Here is a 14,086-nt window from a genome sequence, read left to right as displayed (position 1 = left end):
AGGAATTTTTAGGATCCTTTAAACCCCTTAATTAACATATTCTAATTTACTTGTTAATTATGCCCCGATGACTTCTGAAAATTATAATAAATTCATTTCAACTCAAAAAATTCTTCATAATACCTCAAACTCTTTAGAATTTAGCCCTTAACATTAAATAATTAGGGCCCTTTAATTAGACTTTAATCTGACCCTTAATTTAACTTTAACTAAAATTTAAATTACCTTTTTACCCATATTAATTAATTAAAAATTATTAAAAATTCTAAATTTTTCTCAAACACTTGGAAATATCTTCTTAGGTCATTTCTGACCTTTAGGGATGTTTCCAATCAGTTCGGAGCAGATTTGGATCAAAACTGTAAAACCACCCCTAATTAAACAATTTTAATAATTCAATAATTGTCCAAAACTTCTAAAAATCATAACTTTGTGTAGAAAACTCCAAATCTAATAAACTCAAAAGCCTAACCACTCCCTTTAAGGCCTAATATTTAATTAAAATGCTAAAACCCTCAATATTAGTCTATTTCATATAGTAACCTTCTGGACCCCTCTTAGCCTAGTGTATAGGAAGATCCCGGGACTATCGAAAATTGGCTAATATAACTTAAACTTCAAAGATGATTACCCTAAATATTAGAACTGATCTATAAACTAAATTAATTAAAATAGATTCTAATCCATTAATACTTGAACTTTAATTAAAGTTTTCCCTTTTTGGCCTTCAACAAACTTGAACCTTAGGCAAGTTGAACATATTATCCTACATAAGACCTATCCAAAGCCACACAAACCCACCACGCATAGAGTTGTTTGCTAGGACACCACTTCTAGTTTTAGGATTAGGGACGATGTTTAGTTTTCCTACTTTCTTTTCTGCTTTCTATGATGTGGTTGTGTGTGGCACGTATGTTATTTGCTTTGATTGATTTGTGGTGATGATTGTTTATTTTATTAATGCATTTTATATGCTTTGCTTATGATTGATTGTGTGTTAGATTGTTCATGGGGTAGGGTCATTTTTATATTAATCCAGTTTTATGCAGGTGGTCACGCTTGTGCAATGCTAAAATAAAAGGGGCAATCATGATTAAGCTTTAAATACTAATAATATTTTATGCATATGCTTTAGAGATAGCTTAGCCCCCTTAAAATCAAAAGAGCATGGTCAAGTGTGTTTACCTTTTCTGCACTTATATAAATGCTTATTGTGTGAAATATAAACTACATGTAATTTTTATTAGGATAATCATGTAGGTGTTTGAGTCTAAAATTTTCTTTTTTATAATGTAATGTAATTTGTTTGATATTGAGTTGTGAAAGTCTCTAAAGTCCAGCATTTCAAATATAAGGTACCCAAAAAGAATAAGAAAGGCCCATGCTCGGGGAATTTCTTAATCATTTGGGTATCCTTCTTGAAGACGAACCAGATGGAGCCTGAATGAGATGATCCAAAGGGAGATGATCTTGAGAATGATAATCCACTCGAAGATAGAGACTTGAAGATGAAATGTTTGGATTTTAAGACTAACGCCATTTATTAGGATTAGAATCTAGATTGTTGTCGGTGGAGCCTAACCATTATTACTTTGGTGCAGACCCCGAGTTGTACTTATATGACACTTGCCACAGACTTTAGACTTTACTTTTTGTGGTTTATTTTTATTAATATGTTTATTATGTTTGAGCAGTAAAAATTACCTATTTTTCTTGATTTTTTCTTGCATGTGTGTGACCTATTTTCGCTAGGCTCTCTAGGACAAAAATCATTTTTCTACTCGTAACCAAATTTTAAAATCTTAAGAATTAAATAACTTAGAAACTTAATGACCTAGGGAATAGCCAGAGCTATCCGGGGTCGCATACATATCGATGCATTTTCTCTCTCCTTCTAATAAGATACCTCCCTGCCTATGGGTAGAGTATAGATAATCTGGCTTATGAGGATGAAGTGTCAGACCTGGGGAGGCCTAGCCTTTTCTAAAAATTATTTTTATATAAATCTATTTTAAAAATCTTATGCATACATGGTTTTAGCCCTTTAACCAACCTACATTTCATTAGAAAATAACTAAAATAAAACTTTAATTACATTAGCTCTAGGAGCATTTATCCTACATAAGTCTAGGGCCAATTAGGAAACTCTCTAGACATCGGTCATACTTCCAAAAACTCAAATTACTTACACATCTTTCATAAAGATCGGATAACATTGATTTGAATCGCTTAGGTGGTTAGATGGCATTCCTTTTTAGGCAAGATATAATCTCATGTGCATTAGCTATGACATGGGTGTTAGTGTTGGGTAGAACACTAAAGCCACCTTAGACCTATGATTCAAGGCTACTATATTAGATGTCACATAGTATGCCTAAATAGTGGGTAAGTCTCTTCTCTTTAAGGACTATAAATCCTGCTTATCCACGTCACATGAATAATGCCACTTCAATTATTTTTCTCTAGATACTTTTATTGATTGATTTCTTTTATCTACTTTCTCAATGTCTTAGTCCCTCCGAGTGTGGATATGAGCCTTGCATGTTGATTAAGCAACTTGAGCCTATCTTTCTTTTGAGTAGGAACTTCATAGTATCCCTTTTGTGTGCCAATCTCTTATCCTAGAATAATAATATTGAATCCTTAATCAAGAGTTTTTTCGAGCCCTAGGCTTGAGATGTAATTAACAACGAGGGCTTGCACTAGTGGGAAATGAAACTCCACCACCAAATAAACTCCACTCGAGCTGATGTATCAGGTGGGGAAAACCCATGCCACTGATCATGTCATATATATTACTATCCATCTGGGTGCGCTGGTGAGAGCCTCTATCCTCAATGGTTAGTCATATGTAAGATCTAATCTGCCCTTCTATTGGCCCATTTGCGAAGAGCGCAGAGGCCTGCGATCGTCTCTATCCCTCGGGGTGGTGCGGTCGTATACACCTCTGCACTCTGTAGCTGCGGTGGTGTCCTTTCAGAGGTCCACAGGGTCATCCCATATTTCATCCTAAACGAACTGTATTTCAATTGAACTAATTATCTCAAACAATCTCAAGATTATACTGGACAATCTATGCAAAAATTTGAACCGATCGCACAAGACAATGCTGATAGCACTATTGAAAGGGTTATTTTATATTAATCGTACATAACAATCTCAGGATGGTATTATATGATATTTGATGACATAATTAAATTTTTAGGGTTTTTCAAAGTCCTCTATTAAAGCTTTATTAAGGCACCTAATAATTAAGTGTCTTTGGTAGCCATTGTATCTTCGTTCTTCTAGATAAAACTTGAAGAGATAATTTGAAAGGAGAGAGGAAATGGTGGAGTATGACAGGGAGAATGTCCTTGGAGAGGGTTTCAAGAGAGTGTGGAGGAGATTTAACACGTTTACTCAGGCAAGCTTGAACCTTAGTACCATTAGATTCAACATTAATTTTCAGAAAAGTTTTGGGAAGAAAAAGATCTCTTTGATGTCAAAGAACCCAACTACTCTACCACACAGGGGAAGGTGAAAGTAATTTTGTAAGGGCTTCTCCACCTACCTGTGGGGGTTAAAACAAAGTCACTAAAGGTTTAGTGTAATACTCTGAGGGTGCCTCCGAAGAGTAGACGTAGGTCAGCTTGGACCGAACAACTATAAATATGGTGTATTCTTTCTAATTTTATTTTTTCTGCATTTTATTTTTCGCATTTATTTTGGATAGAACTACTTGATTGAAAATCTATAATTGATATTACGTTATATTGATTATCTATTTTACATTATTATGCCCATTACAATGAATTGTTATTAACTAATATTAAAATGCTATTAAATATATAATGAATTAATTATTAAAAAATAAAATTAATGGGTATGATCTGATGAGCTATGTTAGCTCACACCTATTATGCATTATGTTTTAGGTCAGGGAAAGGGTAAATGTGTTAGTTGATTAGTTGAGGTTGCAAGTTTTAATATATATGAGTCGGTATATATATTAACTAATTTTTTTTATAGTCCCAACTATTTATTTCTTTTTATGTTATGATTTGTAGCCATATACTGTAGTGATAGATTTGATGTATATGCATTTTGAAGATGAATGAAAAAAAGAAAATAAAATTATGGATGAGTTTACTTTATGTTCAGTTGGAAGAAGTTAATTAGTAGCTATGTGTTTAGTTGGAAGTTAAGTGGTTTATCTTAAATTAAAAAAATCTAAAAAATCTTCAAAACCTTGATCCTAAGCTCGGTATGTCACCATCCAACACCAAATGTATTGTTTTGTCTATGGGTCATGTTGGGCTAAGTTGTGACAATTTATATATACAATTGGACTTGGGGTGCCCAACTGAGCATGTGAAGCTCACTTTAGTATTTACAAACTTTAATAAAAAGGGAAAGGTCCAACGAAGTAGATCTTAATAAGGGCGGGATAGTTAGAAGTTTTGTATTAAGGTATTTTTGTAATTGAGTTATTATATTTGATGTATATATTGAACTTGTATTGGATTATTTGGATATGATTCTTTTTAAAATAAATTTAGAATGTCATTTTGTCATTTAATTTATTTTAGATTATTTAGTAGGCTTCGATATATTCTACAATGTGGTTGAGATGATTAGATTTAAAATTTAATTCTTCCATTAGATTCTGGGGGGTGACACATTTACCTTTTCTTGGACCCAACCCATGTGTCAAAGTGTATTGGTTGACTTATTTAAGTTCTTTGTAAAAGAAATTTTGAGCAAAGCTACCCTTTAATCCTCAAATGCTTAAATTAAAATTCAAATAATTAATCCAAATTTAACGGCCTTAGTAGCTAGTTCAAATGGTTTAAATCTATTTCAGGAAATTTTGGATTCATGTTTGATCCATGTTCAATCTCCTTCTATCATGTTCAAACCTAATTTGACCAATGATTCAAAATGACCCATCATAGATTTGCTTAACCTAAAACCATTATAATTATACCTAAATACTTTCAAACTTTGCTAAACAACTTTTAGGATCATGGGACAATAATCAATCCCAACCCAATTCAATTTGGCTAGCCTAAGGTCAAACCTTAATTTAACTCAACCATAAGTAGATCACCACAATCCACTGTTGCTTATGGTGGCTAATCACTGGTAGTTTGCTCAATTTAGTTATGAATTGCTAAGGTGTCGTGTCAGTTTAATCATAACAAAAAAATCTAGTTATCAAAATATATTTAAAACATTCTTAAACACTTGGCAATCTCTAACACCTATTTGATATCACTCAACAACTATTGTTGCTCACAACATTTGTTGATATTCGTCTAACACTCATATCGTACCAATTGCATTGTCTTGCCTCATATCAGAATAATGAATAAATTACCGCCCACTATTGATTTATTTTCATCATTAGTTGACCATTATAGAATGTTTGATCTTATCTTTTATCAAGAGAACAACCAAGTTGACCGTCCACTATTATATGATACTTGATATTCCCATTTACTATCGCTCAACGTCTATTAACATTTAATAACTATCAACCACATATATTTAATGTATATCATATCAATCACTCAGACTCTTCTCTTATTAGTAGAACATCTAAAATGATTGTCCACCATCACCTAATGTCTGATATTCTTAGTGATTGTAACTTATATATTCCCCACGAGTCCCAAGTTACATGAATTTGATTTTAATGATAATAAAATTTTGATTGAAAGTTATTTTAATGTGTAAAACAAAGTGTTTTCAAGAATTGAAATTAGCTAAGGGTTTGACACTTCTAGAATTGTAAGAAAATTTGTGTACTAGATGCATATCTTGATACTCATTCATATACTACTCATTTTTGTTTATTTATTTAAATGATTGAATAAACTTGAGTAAGTTCTCAAAACAAGAGATACAAAGAAGCAAACTTTTATATTAGATAATGGGTTCTTAAATAAAATGCCTATTTATTGTTTAATAAGTAGGTGATTACGAGTTTGTTAATAATGCTCATTTAATGATAATTTATTAATTTATTTGATAACTTATTATAAGTTAGTATATGATTTTTTATCTTTTATAGATTTTAAAAGTTATTTATATTATTAAAATTATAAATATGATAACCATATTAAGCAAATAGCTAAATAAATAGATTAAAAAAACAAAAAAATATTTTTTATGAATATTTGATAATAAAAATATTAAACAAATATTGTATTATAAATTAAAAATAAAAAGTATAATTAAATTTGATAATAACATAATAAAAAATAGTTTGAAATTTAATTTTTTATATAATATTAGAAATAAAATTGAGTAAAATTTATTAGTTTTGATAAGAAATTATGAATAGATTTATTTTTAATTTCAAGATTACTTATATTCCTCATTATAATCTTTTCTACAATAAATAAATTAATCTTAATAATTTTTGCAAGCGTAGCTATCCCATTAAGCCAAAAATAGTTATTAAACTAAATAATAAATAAATAAAAAATTAATTGATTGGCCAAAGCTCTTGTTTTCTCGAAGGCCAAAACCCTAATTCTGCTCAAAAGGCCAAAAACCTCTCTTACCTTTCTTCTCCGAGCCGCCCACTTCGCCTTCTTCTTCAACAACTACCTGCAGCTTCTCCAGCTCCTGCCGCCGAAAACAATAGAGAAAATGGTGCGGACCCCCTTATCTCTCCATCCTCTTCCCATGTTCATATATATATTTTTTCTTTTAGGTGCTTCTCCGCTCTGCAAACCTCTAAACAGAGGAACTCTTCCTGTGTTTTTCAGACCGAGGAAGTAAATCCCAAGGCTTATCCTTTGGCGGACAACCAGCTGTCCATCACCATCCTCGACCTCATCCAGCAAGCCGCCAACTATAAGCAACTGAAGAAGGGCGCCAATGAAGGTTTTCTCTCCCAAAAAGTTCTTTTTTCTCGCTGTTTCTTGTTTGTTCTTTCTATTTAATACTGAGTTGGATTCTTTGAGCTCTTTCTATGTGCAGCGACAAAAACTCTTAACAGGGGAATTTCAGAGTTCGTTGTCATGGCCGCGGATACCGAGCCAATCGAAATCCTTCTCCACCTTCCCTTACTGGCAGAGGACAAGGTAACTTCTGTGTTGCTCAAAGCTCTATACTATAGCAGCCATTTATTCGAACTCTTTTTGCCTGGATACCGTACTAAAAAGTGACTCGTAACAGTATTAGATTGTCCTGTCATGCTCTCTGCTTCAGCCTTTCTTGCTATGCATGTATAATTTCAGTTTTCACAGGAAACTGCGCTTATCTTTTTTATGATCTTTGTCCTTTATATCTAATTATCCATATATAGATGTATCTGCTGGTATTCATTTGGTTTTTATTATATCTCTTTTATGACTCCAGAGGTTTGTTGTTCTTGTTCTCATTCTTGTTTTTCACTATGCTTAATAAATTGTTCAAAATTTGGCACTTTGAAATGTGGGAAGCTCTTTATGTGAATTGTTTTAATTTCACTACCTCCATAGGACTTGCAGTATTAAGTTAACAATTAATGAATGTGCAAGTGCAAGTAAATGCATTTTTTTTTTGTGGTGGCGGTGGTGGGGAGGAAAATGTATTCACACCTACAGAAAATGTGAATTTGCCTGTTAAAGCGATCCAATTGTGAGGTTAGCAAGATAGCTATTGTGCGTTATGACTATCAGCCGACTAACAATGACAAGAATGATGTGTGATGTGTTCTTTTCTTTTCTACTTGTTTCAAAGAAGTCCTTTACTAGTATAAGTTGTAGGGATAATATTTGCAGGTTTAAAATTATCATGGAAAAGGTTATGCAGATGAGATGTAATAATGAATGAGTTCTTTGTCCTTGGATCATTTTGTTCTTGTTCCATGTCAATCTGTCATTTTTTCATCAATGCCTTAGAACGTGCACTTGATGCAGTAATTTATTAAATAGATGCAAGGAGAAGTATTTTAGCAAGCTAGATTCTAGATATATCAATTTTGAATTCACAGAACTATGCATAAAGTTATATGATAATTCAAACTTTGCAGAGATTCATGCTATAACAAAATTTTCTCTCTATTTTATTTTGTGAAAGTTTTCTGTGGTATTTTCCTTAATGGCTAAAAGTGCATAGTAATATGGTATTGTAGATTATATTTTTCAGTTTCCACCTGATGGTTATATAGTCTTTTATTCTGACAATGCTGCTATGCAAAGCAAGTTCTCGCACTTGACAAGACACTTGACTAAAAGTTAACTTTTAGATTTTCGGACCACATCTATCTTCTTGCAATCTAAAAAGCTTGAATTTTTTTTTTGGAGTCGGACACGGTGTCGGACACTGCACGCCTCTTTGAGCAGAAGTGTCGGTGCATCATAGGATTCATGCTATAAAAAATTTTTCTCTCTATTTTATTTTGTGAAAGTTTTCTTTGGTATTTTCCTTAATGGCTAAAAGTGCATAGTAATATGGTATTGTAGATTATATTTTTCAGTTTCCACCTGATGGTTATATAGTCTTTTATTCTGACAATGCTGCTATGCAAAGCAAGTTCTCGCACTTGACAAGACACTTGACTAAAAGTTAACTTTTAGATTTTCGGACCACATCTATCTTCTTGCAATCTAAAAAGCTTGAATTTTTTTTTTGGAGTAGGGTATGCTGCAATATAAGAATGCATCAAATGCTCTAATTCATTGATGTTTTTTGTCGCATATATTTGGGAGTAGAAATTCTAGGATTGATGTTGCAAAGGAGCTTATTTTGGCTATCCTGTAACTTACTGTCACTCAAATTGATGTGTCACAGGTAGGGATTATTTGTTTATCTAGATGGTATTTGATTTAATGACATATCTGTCAAGAGCACCACATTGCTAGCTGTAATAATATTTTTGTCATGATAATAAAGTATTTTGCCATGGCTGTTCTTTTACATGGAGATTTTTGAGTTGTGGTACATAATTTTCATATTGTTCAATAACTGAAATTGACTCTGAAACACTACTTTCATGTACTCCCTTTTTAGACCCTTGTATTTCATGCTTCATCCTCAATCACTGATACTTTGAAGATGAATACCCTTTAAGTTCAACGTTTTAGCATCACCTTGCTATCATTGACCATATATTTAAATCTTAAGGTGCACCATGATCAAATTCTTTGTGTGATAATAAAAACAACTAGAGTGATGCATAAGTTCAAGTGCTCAACACCTCAATCTCTTAAAATTAAAAAATCAAAATATTACTTTTTTTTGCAAGTCTAATATTTTTTTTAAAGCTAGTCATCTTAGAAATCATCATCATAAGTAAAAAAAGCCTAATTTTCTTCATCAGCTTCATCATCATTATCTCCTAAATCATAATAATTTTTGTCTCCCTCATCATCTTCATGTTCAATTACAAAAATGTTAAGTATAGATGAAGATTCATTCTCTTTGCCTTCAGATCGCTTGTGAATATTGTAGTTTACTTTATAAATATCAACGGTTTTAACAACATTACTCCATGTCAAATTTTCATCACCAATAAATAATTTATTCATCTGATTCATCAACTAGCGGTCCTATGACCTTTGGTTCTTTAGCATAAATTTCATTGAATTTTTACTGGACACATTTAATTTTGTTTTATGGTATCTAATCATATCAAGATCATTACTTTCATTAATATTGACACAGGGCATGCCATTATTTTGTCTTTTAACTCTTTTTTTATTCTTCAAAGACTCATGATGAAGGTAGTTATACAAGATTTAACAATTCTAAACACCTAACCTAATGTTGTTTGTGATGAGTAACTCTTATCATTTTCCCACAAAATACATGTCATTGCAATTGTTATCCTTTCTGTTGCCAAGATATTTAGTTGTACAACAACAACAACAACATCATGCCTTTGTCCCACTACGTGGGGTCGGCTACATGAATCCTTTTTCACCATTGTGTCCTGTTAATATTGGATATTTAGTTGTAGATTGAACTAAATCCAACTAACTTTCAAGTACATAATAGTAATAGAGGTGGCTCAAAACATGGACACAAAAAAATTTTGACGAATAAAATACAATTTAGAAGTTTGAAAATTTTGTTAAATGGTAAACTTTTGGCTACAATACATAAATAGAAAATTCAACATCAAAGGTGGGAACAAATACCTTCATGGAAGCCTTTTCAAGTCCTCCATTGTTTGGTAAGATCAAGAGTTTACGACATGCGATGTTGAAGCAGGAAGAGATTTTTCAACTTTCAAGTTGTGGTGCTTGCGTGTGAGACTAACAAAGCATAGAGTTGCAGGCTTGTAAGGTGGACAACTGAGATGAGTGAGACAGGTGAATGAAAGGGATGCTTGCGGTGGGCGATGTAAATTGCTCAATATACTAATGTTGGACGTAGAGAGGAAGCTGAGTGATATCTTGCGGGTTGTGAAACTTGTGAGATCAGGATAGGGCTTCAGAGAAATTAAAAATTAAATAATAAATAATATAAATAATAATTTATAATTCTAAATAATATAAATTAAAATAGTGCGTGCTATGGGAGTTATGCATTGTGCATTATTACTTGTGCATAACACAAATAATACATTATTTTAACCCCTTGCATCGTGTCATGCTATGTGCCATGGCATGGACTATTTTCCATGGTTGACTGTGTGTACATATTGATGATGCCCTGTGGCCCGACTGCCCACGTGCATCGAGCCGCGAAAACTACTCGCGTAGCTTGCCAACCTGCCCCTGCTGCCCCGCCTGCTGCGCCTTCGCGTATGCCTCACTTTCGTGCTCGCCTGCTGAGCCTCGCGGCTGCCCTGAAGCCGTAGTTGCGTCTGACGCGCCGTCGCGCTCGCCTGCCGATGCCGGCTACCTCGTGATGCCTAAGTCGTGCAATTTGTGCCGTTGCTGAAACCGAAGTGGGTTGGGTCGGGTTCGAGTCTGGAAAATCGATCCGTATGCAAAAATTGGTCGGGTTTGAGTTGACCCGAATAGTGCCGGGTTAGTTCCGGGTTTAACACAAGACCCGAAATTGATACCCCTACTTGTACATGAATCATAAATGGAAAACAATTCTTATGAGGATACATATGATACAAACATGATGAATTCATAATCCATTGCATTACGTCTTTTAGAGCATCACCAAAATTGCATTTGGCTAATTTAGAATTATATTAGCATTTGTTGACCTGCCGCCTCTATTGTTGCCTCTGGTATGCTACTTCTTTCACTTCAAAGTTTGAAAAACTTTCTTAACATGCCCTTGCTTTTTTGCAATAGATGTAAGCTTGCCAATCTTTCTTTGCGTGCATTAGTCTATTTTTTATTTCCGCACCCCTAAAATTTTTTAATCACTTTTTTAAAAAGAAATGAATGGTTAAGATCCTATATATTAGACTCTGTTATATTTATACCATATAATGTGTTGTAGCAATGCTTATAAAAGGGACATAAAGAGTAAGAGTAATAAAGTTGATCATTATTAATTATCAAATTAATATACCTCAAAATTTTTATAATGGAATTAAAAAGTTTGATGTGAATGCACTCTTACTTGTTTGATTAGTAAAATTTGATAAAAATTATCGAAGTGGCATCTGGTCATGTACAAAAACTCTAACTTGAGCTAGAAACCCGTTATAATTATTTCCTTTGAGACTTTTGTTTATACCTCATCTGCTAACATAATTAAATCATTTAGGGAGATTTGTCATATTGATCCTACTTGTTAGCACTATAGTCGCACACACAAGTCCTTGTCGAACTAGCATGCCTCACACCTTGATTTTCGGAGCTTAGAACTCTTCAAACCATTAAACTTCTTCTTCATATATTTCATTGCTATTATATTTCTCATTAAGTTCTTATTCTAGTTGTTACGAAGAACTTGCTTATGGGTAAGCGCTTGCTAGAAATTATGTTGATTAACATATAAAGTAACTATAAAGAAATTAAGCCAAACATAAGACACCAAGAATTTGTTTTGACTTGACTAAAATAATTGCTTATGCCCCACCAAGAGGGGTGAAAATAATTGATACAATATCAAGAAGCCACACTTTTGTAAGAACAAATAGGGCATAATAAAAAGGTTTTAAAATTCAACTTCGCCATTCTCAATATAAATGAAGCCTCAAATCTCTCGATCAAAAAAATTTGGAAAAATTTATAATGTCTTGCAAAAGTACAAGAGAACCATGTAGCGAGATAATAAAGACAGAGATCTAAGTTATGCCTAGAAGATCTCTTCTTAGATGCTCCTTGAAATCTTTTCTCTATCTTCCGCTTTCCTTTTTCTATTTTTCACCAGCAGTTGGCTTGATGTTGTTGTAGTAGTTTTCTACAACCTTTAGGCAGTAGGCACATACAAGCTCCTTTTCCTTTTTATATTTGTAGATGTTGAAAGGATTTAAAATTTAAAAATAAATTTAGCTCAAAATTTGATTTTGAGCTAATCCATAATAAGAAAAATTACAAAAAAGTTTTGAAGTTATTTTCACTCAAGAAGTTGATTCATACGAATTTTGTTGTTATCCTTAAAATTATATGTTTTTAATTTTATGCTTATTCTTGCTGCAATAATAGATCCCATACTATGCTTATTCTTGATTGCTGGAAACCTCATTTCTGAAAAACGTTGGCTTATGTTGACTCTTGCAATGGCAGAATGTACCGTATGTCTTTGTTCCTTCAAAGCAGGCTCTTGGAAGAGCTTGTGGGGTTACAAGGCCCGTGATTGCTTGTTCAGTTACCAGCAATGAGGGGAGCCAACTGAAATCACAAATCCAGCAATTGAAGGTAATATGTGATAGCCTTCCTTTTTTGGTCCTTTGAACTTGCAACTGGAGATTTTTACACATGACAAGTGCTTTGTTGCCCAAAAAATGATAAAAGAACTGTCCAGGCCACATGCCTTTCATCTAACATCCTAGAAAAATTTTGAGTAGGGTTGTGATTTGTATAGAAAACCACAAAATCAAACTGATATTTTTGGCTTGGCTTGAGCTTAAACCGAAATTAGCAAACCCATTGGTGAGCCAAACCTTGCATGGATCAAACTTAAACTAAGCCAAGCTTGGATTTGATTGAAATTTATATGTGCATTTATGTATTAATTCATATTTATATATGTTGGAATAAGACGCCTTCGATGATTGATAATTAATCTAGTTCGGATCATTTTTTGACTCAAAATAAGCTCGAGTCAAAGTTGACGAGTTATAATCTTTCACTCGAATCTAGATCATATTGAGCCATCCTATAACAGGACTTGTCGCGGGGATTGAGATCAAATTGAGTTGCATTGAGTGGATTTTGAGCTTGATACACCCTACTTTTGAGCTATTTTGGCATTGTAGCTTTACTCTTCTTGCCTATATCCTATTGGTTTTTTGCATTCAACTAGCTCCTAAGATCATAGTACCTGTAATTCTCAGGATGCAATTGAGAAGCTGCTCATATAAACGGGGAAACATTCCAGCATGAAGGGCCTCAGAATAGTTGATTGGAGGCTTGGACTGATGTTCTGTATGCTTCTTAAGAGTTAAGTAGTATCTATTGAACCTTTAGTTCGTTTGTAAGAACATATAATGTTTCCTGCATGCGAAATTCTATATCTGTTGTTTGTAAACTCAAATGAGTGTGCCCTTTAAGGTGTGTGGAGCTATTATTGCTGTTCAAACTTCAAGTAGATTATCATTTAAATTTTATTGCACTCTACGCTTACATGCTTTTTATGGTTCTTTGGCATGCTTACAAAAAAAAAAAAAAAAAAAAAAAAAAAAAAAAAAAAAACAGTTTTATATGTCTTCACCCAATCACCATCAACCAAAAAGCTCTCTTCACCTGCAATTTCTGATGTAAGATTTATCTATATTATGTTAAATGGAAGAGGATTCTTATCCAAAGACTGATAGCGGGCAGACTAAAAGGACCGGCCTTGGAAAAGCATAAATATTAAAATGTAAATTTAACCATCAAGCAAAGGAAAGTTGACCATCCACCATTTTTTGTTTTGATGTTAAAGCCACCCTCCTATATGTATATTTAGATATATTTTAAAATGTGTTGTCCTCTACAATTAATATATTTCCTTTATTAATATATTCTTATTAAAATCTCATTAA

The 14,086-nt window shown here is 33.0% G+C and overlaps 1 protein-coding gene across 1 annotated transcript; it reads left to right on the top strand.

The window, feature by feature from the left end:
* Window positions 1–6,492: 6,492 nt before the first annotated feature.
* Window positions 6,493–13,687, top strand: LOC110093060 (NHP2-like protein 1). The gene is made up of 5 exons (XM_020817823.2): window positions 6,493–6,645; window positions 6,762–6,879; window positions 6,976–7,079; window positions 12,627–12,758; window positions 13,397–13,687. The coding sequence occupies exons 1-5, from the start codon at window positions 6,643–6,645 to the stop codon at window positions 13,421–13,423; spliced, it is 384 nt and encodes a 127-aa protein (XP_020673482.1). The 5' UTR covers window positions 6,493–6,642; the 3' UTR covers window positions 13,424–13,687.
* The last annotated feature ends 399 nt before the right edge of the window (window positions 13,688–14,086 follow it).

The sequence above is a fragment of the Dendrobium catenatum genome, unplaced genomic scaffold (genome assembly GCF_001605985.2).
Source record: "Dendrobium catenatum unplaced genomic scaffold, ASM160598v2 fragScaff_scaffold_621, whole genome shotgun sequence".
NCBI classification, from domain to species: domain Eukaryota; kingdom Viridiplantae; phylum Streptophyta; class Magnoliopsida; order Asparagales; family Orchidaceae; genus Dendrobium; species Dendrobium catenatum.
This window is presented reverse-complemented; position numbering and strand designations above follow the sequence as displayed.

Excerpts from the sequence above, each read along its gene's own strand:
- LOC110093060 (XM_020817823.2), top strand. Across the intron at positions 7,080-12,626 it reads CCTTACTGGCAGAGGACAAG|AATGTACCGTATGTCTTTGT; the intron begins GTAACTTCTGTG and ends TTGCAATGGCAG. Across the intron at positions 12,759-13,396 it reads CACAAATCCAGCAATTGAAG|GATGCAATTGAGAAGCTGCT; the intron begins GTAATATGTGAT and ends TGTAATTCTCAG.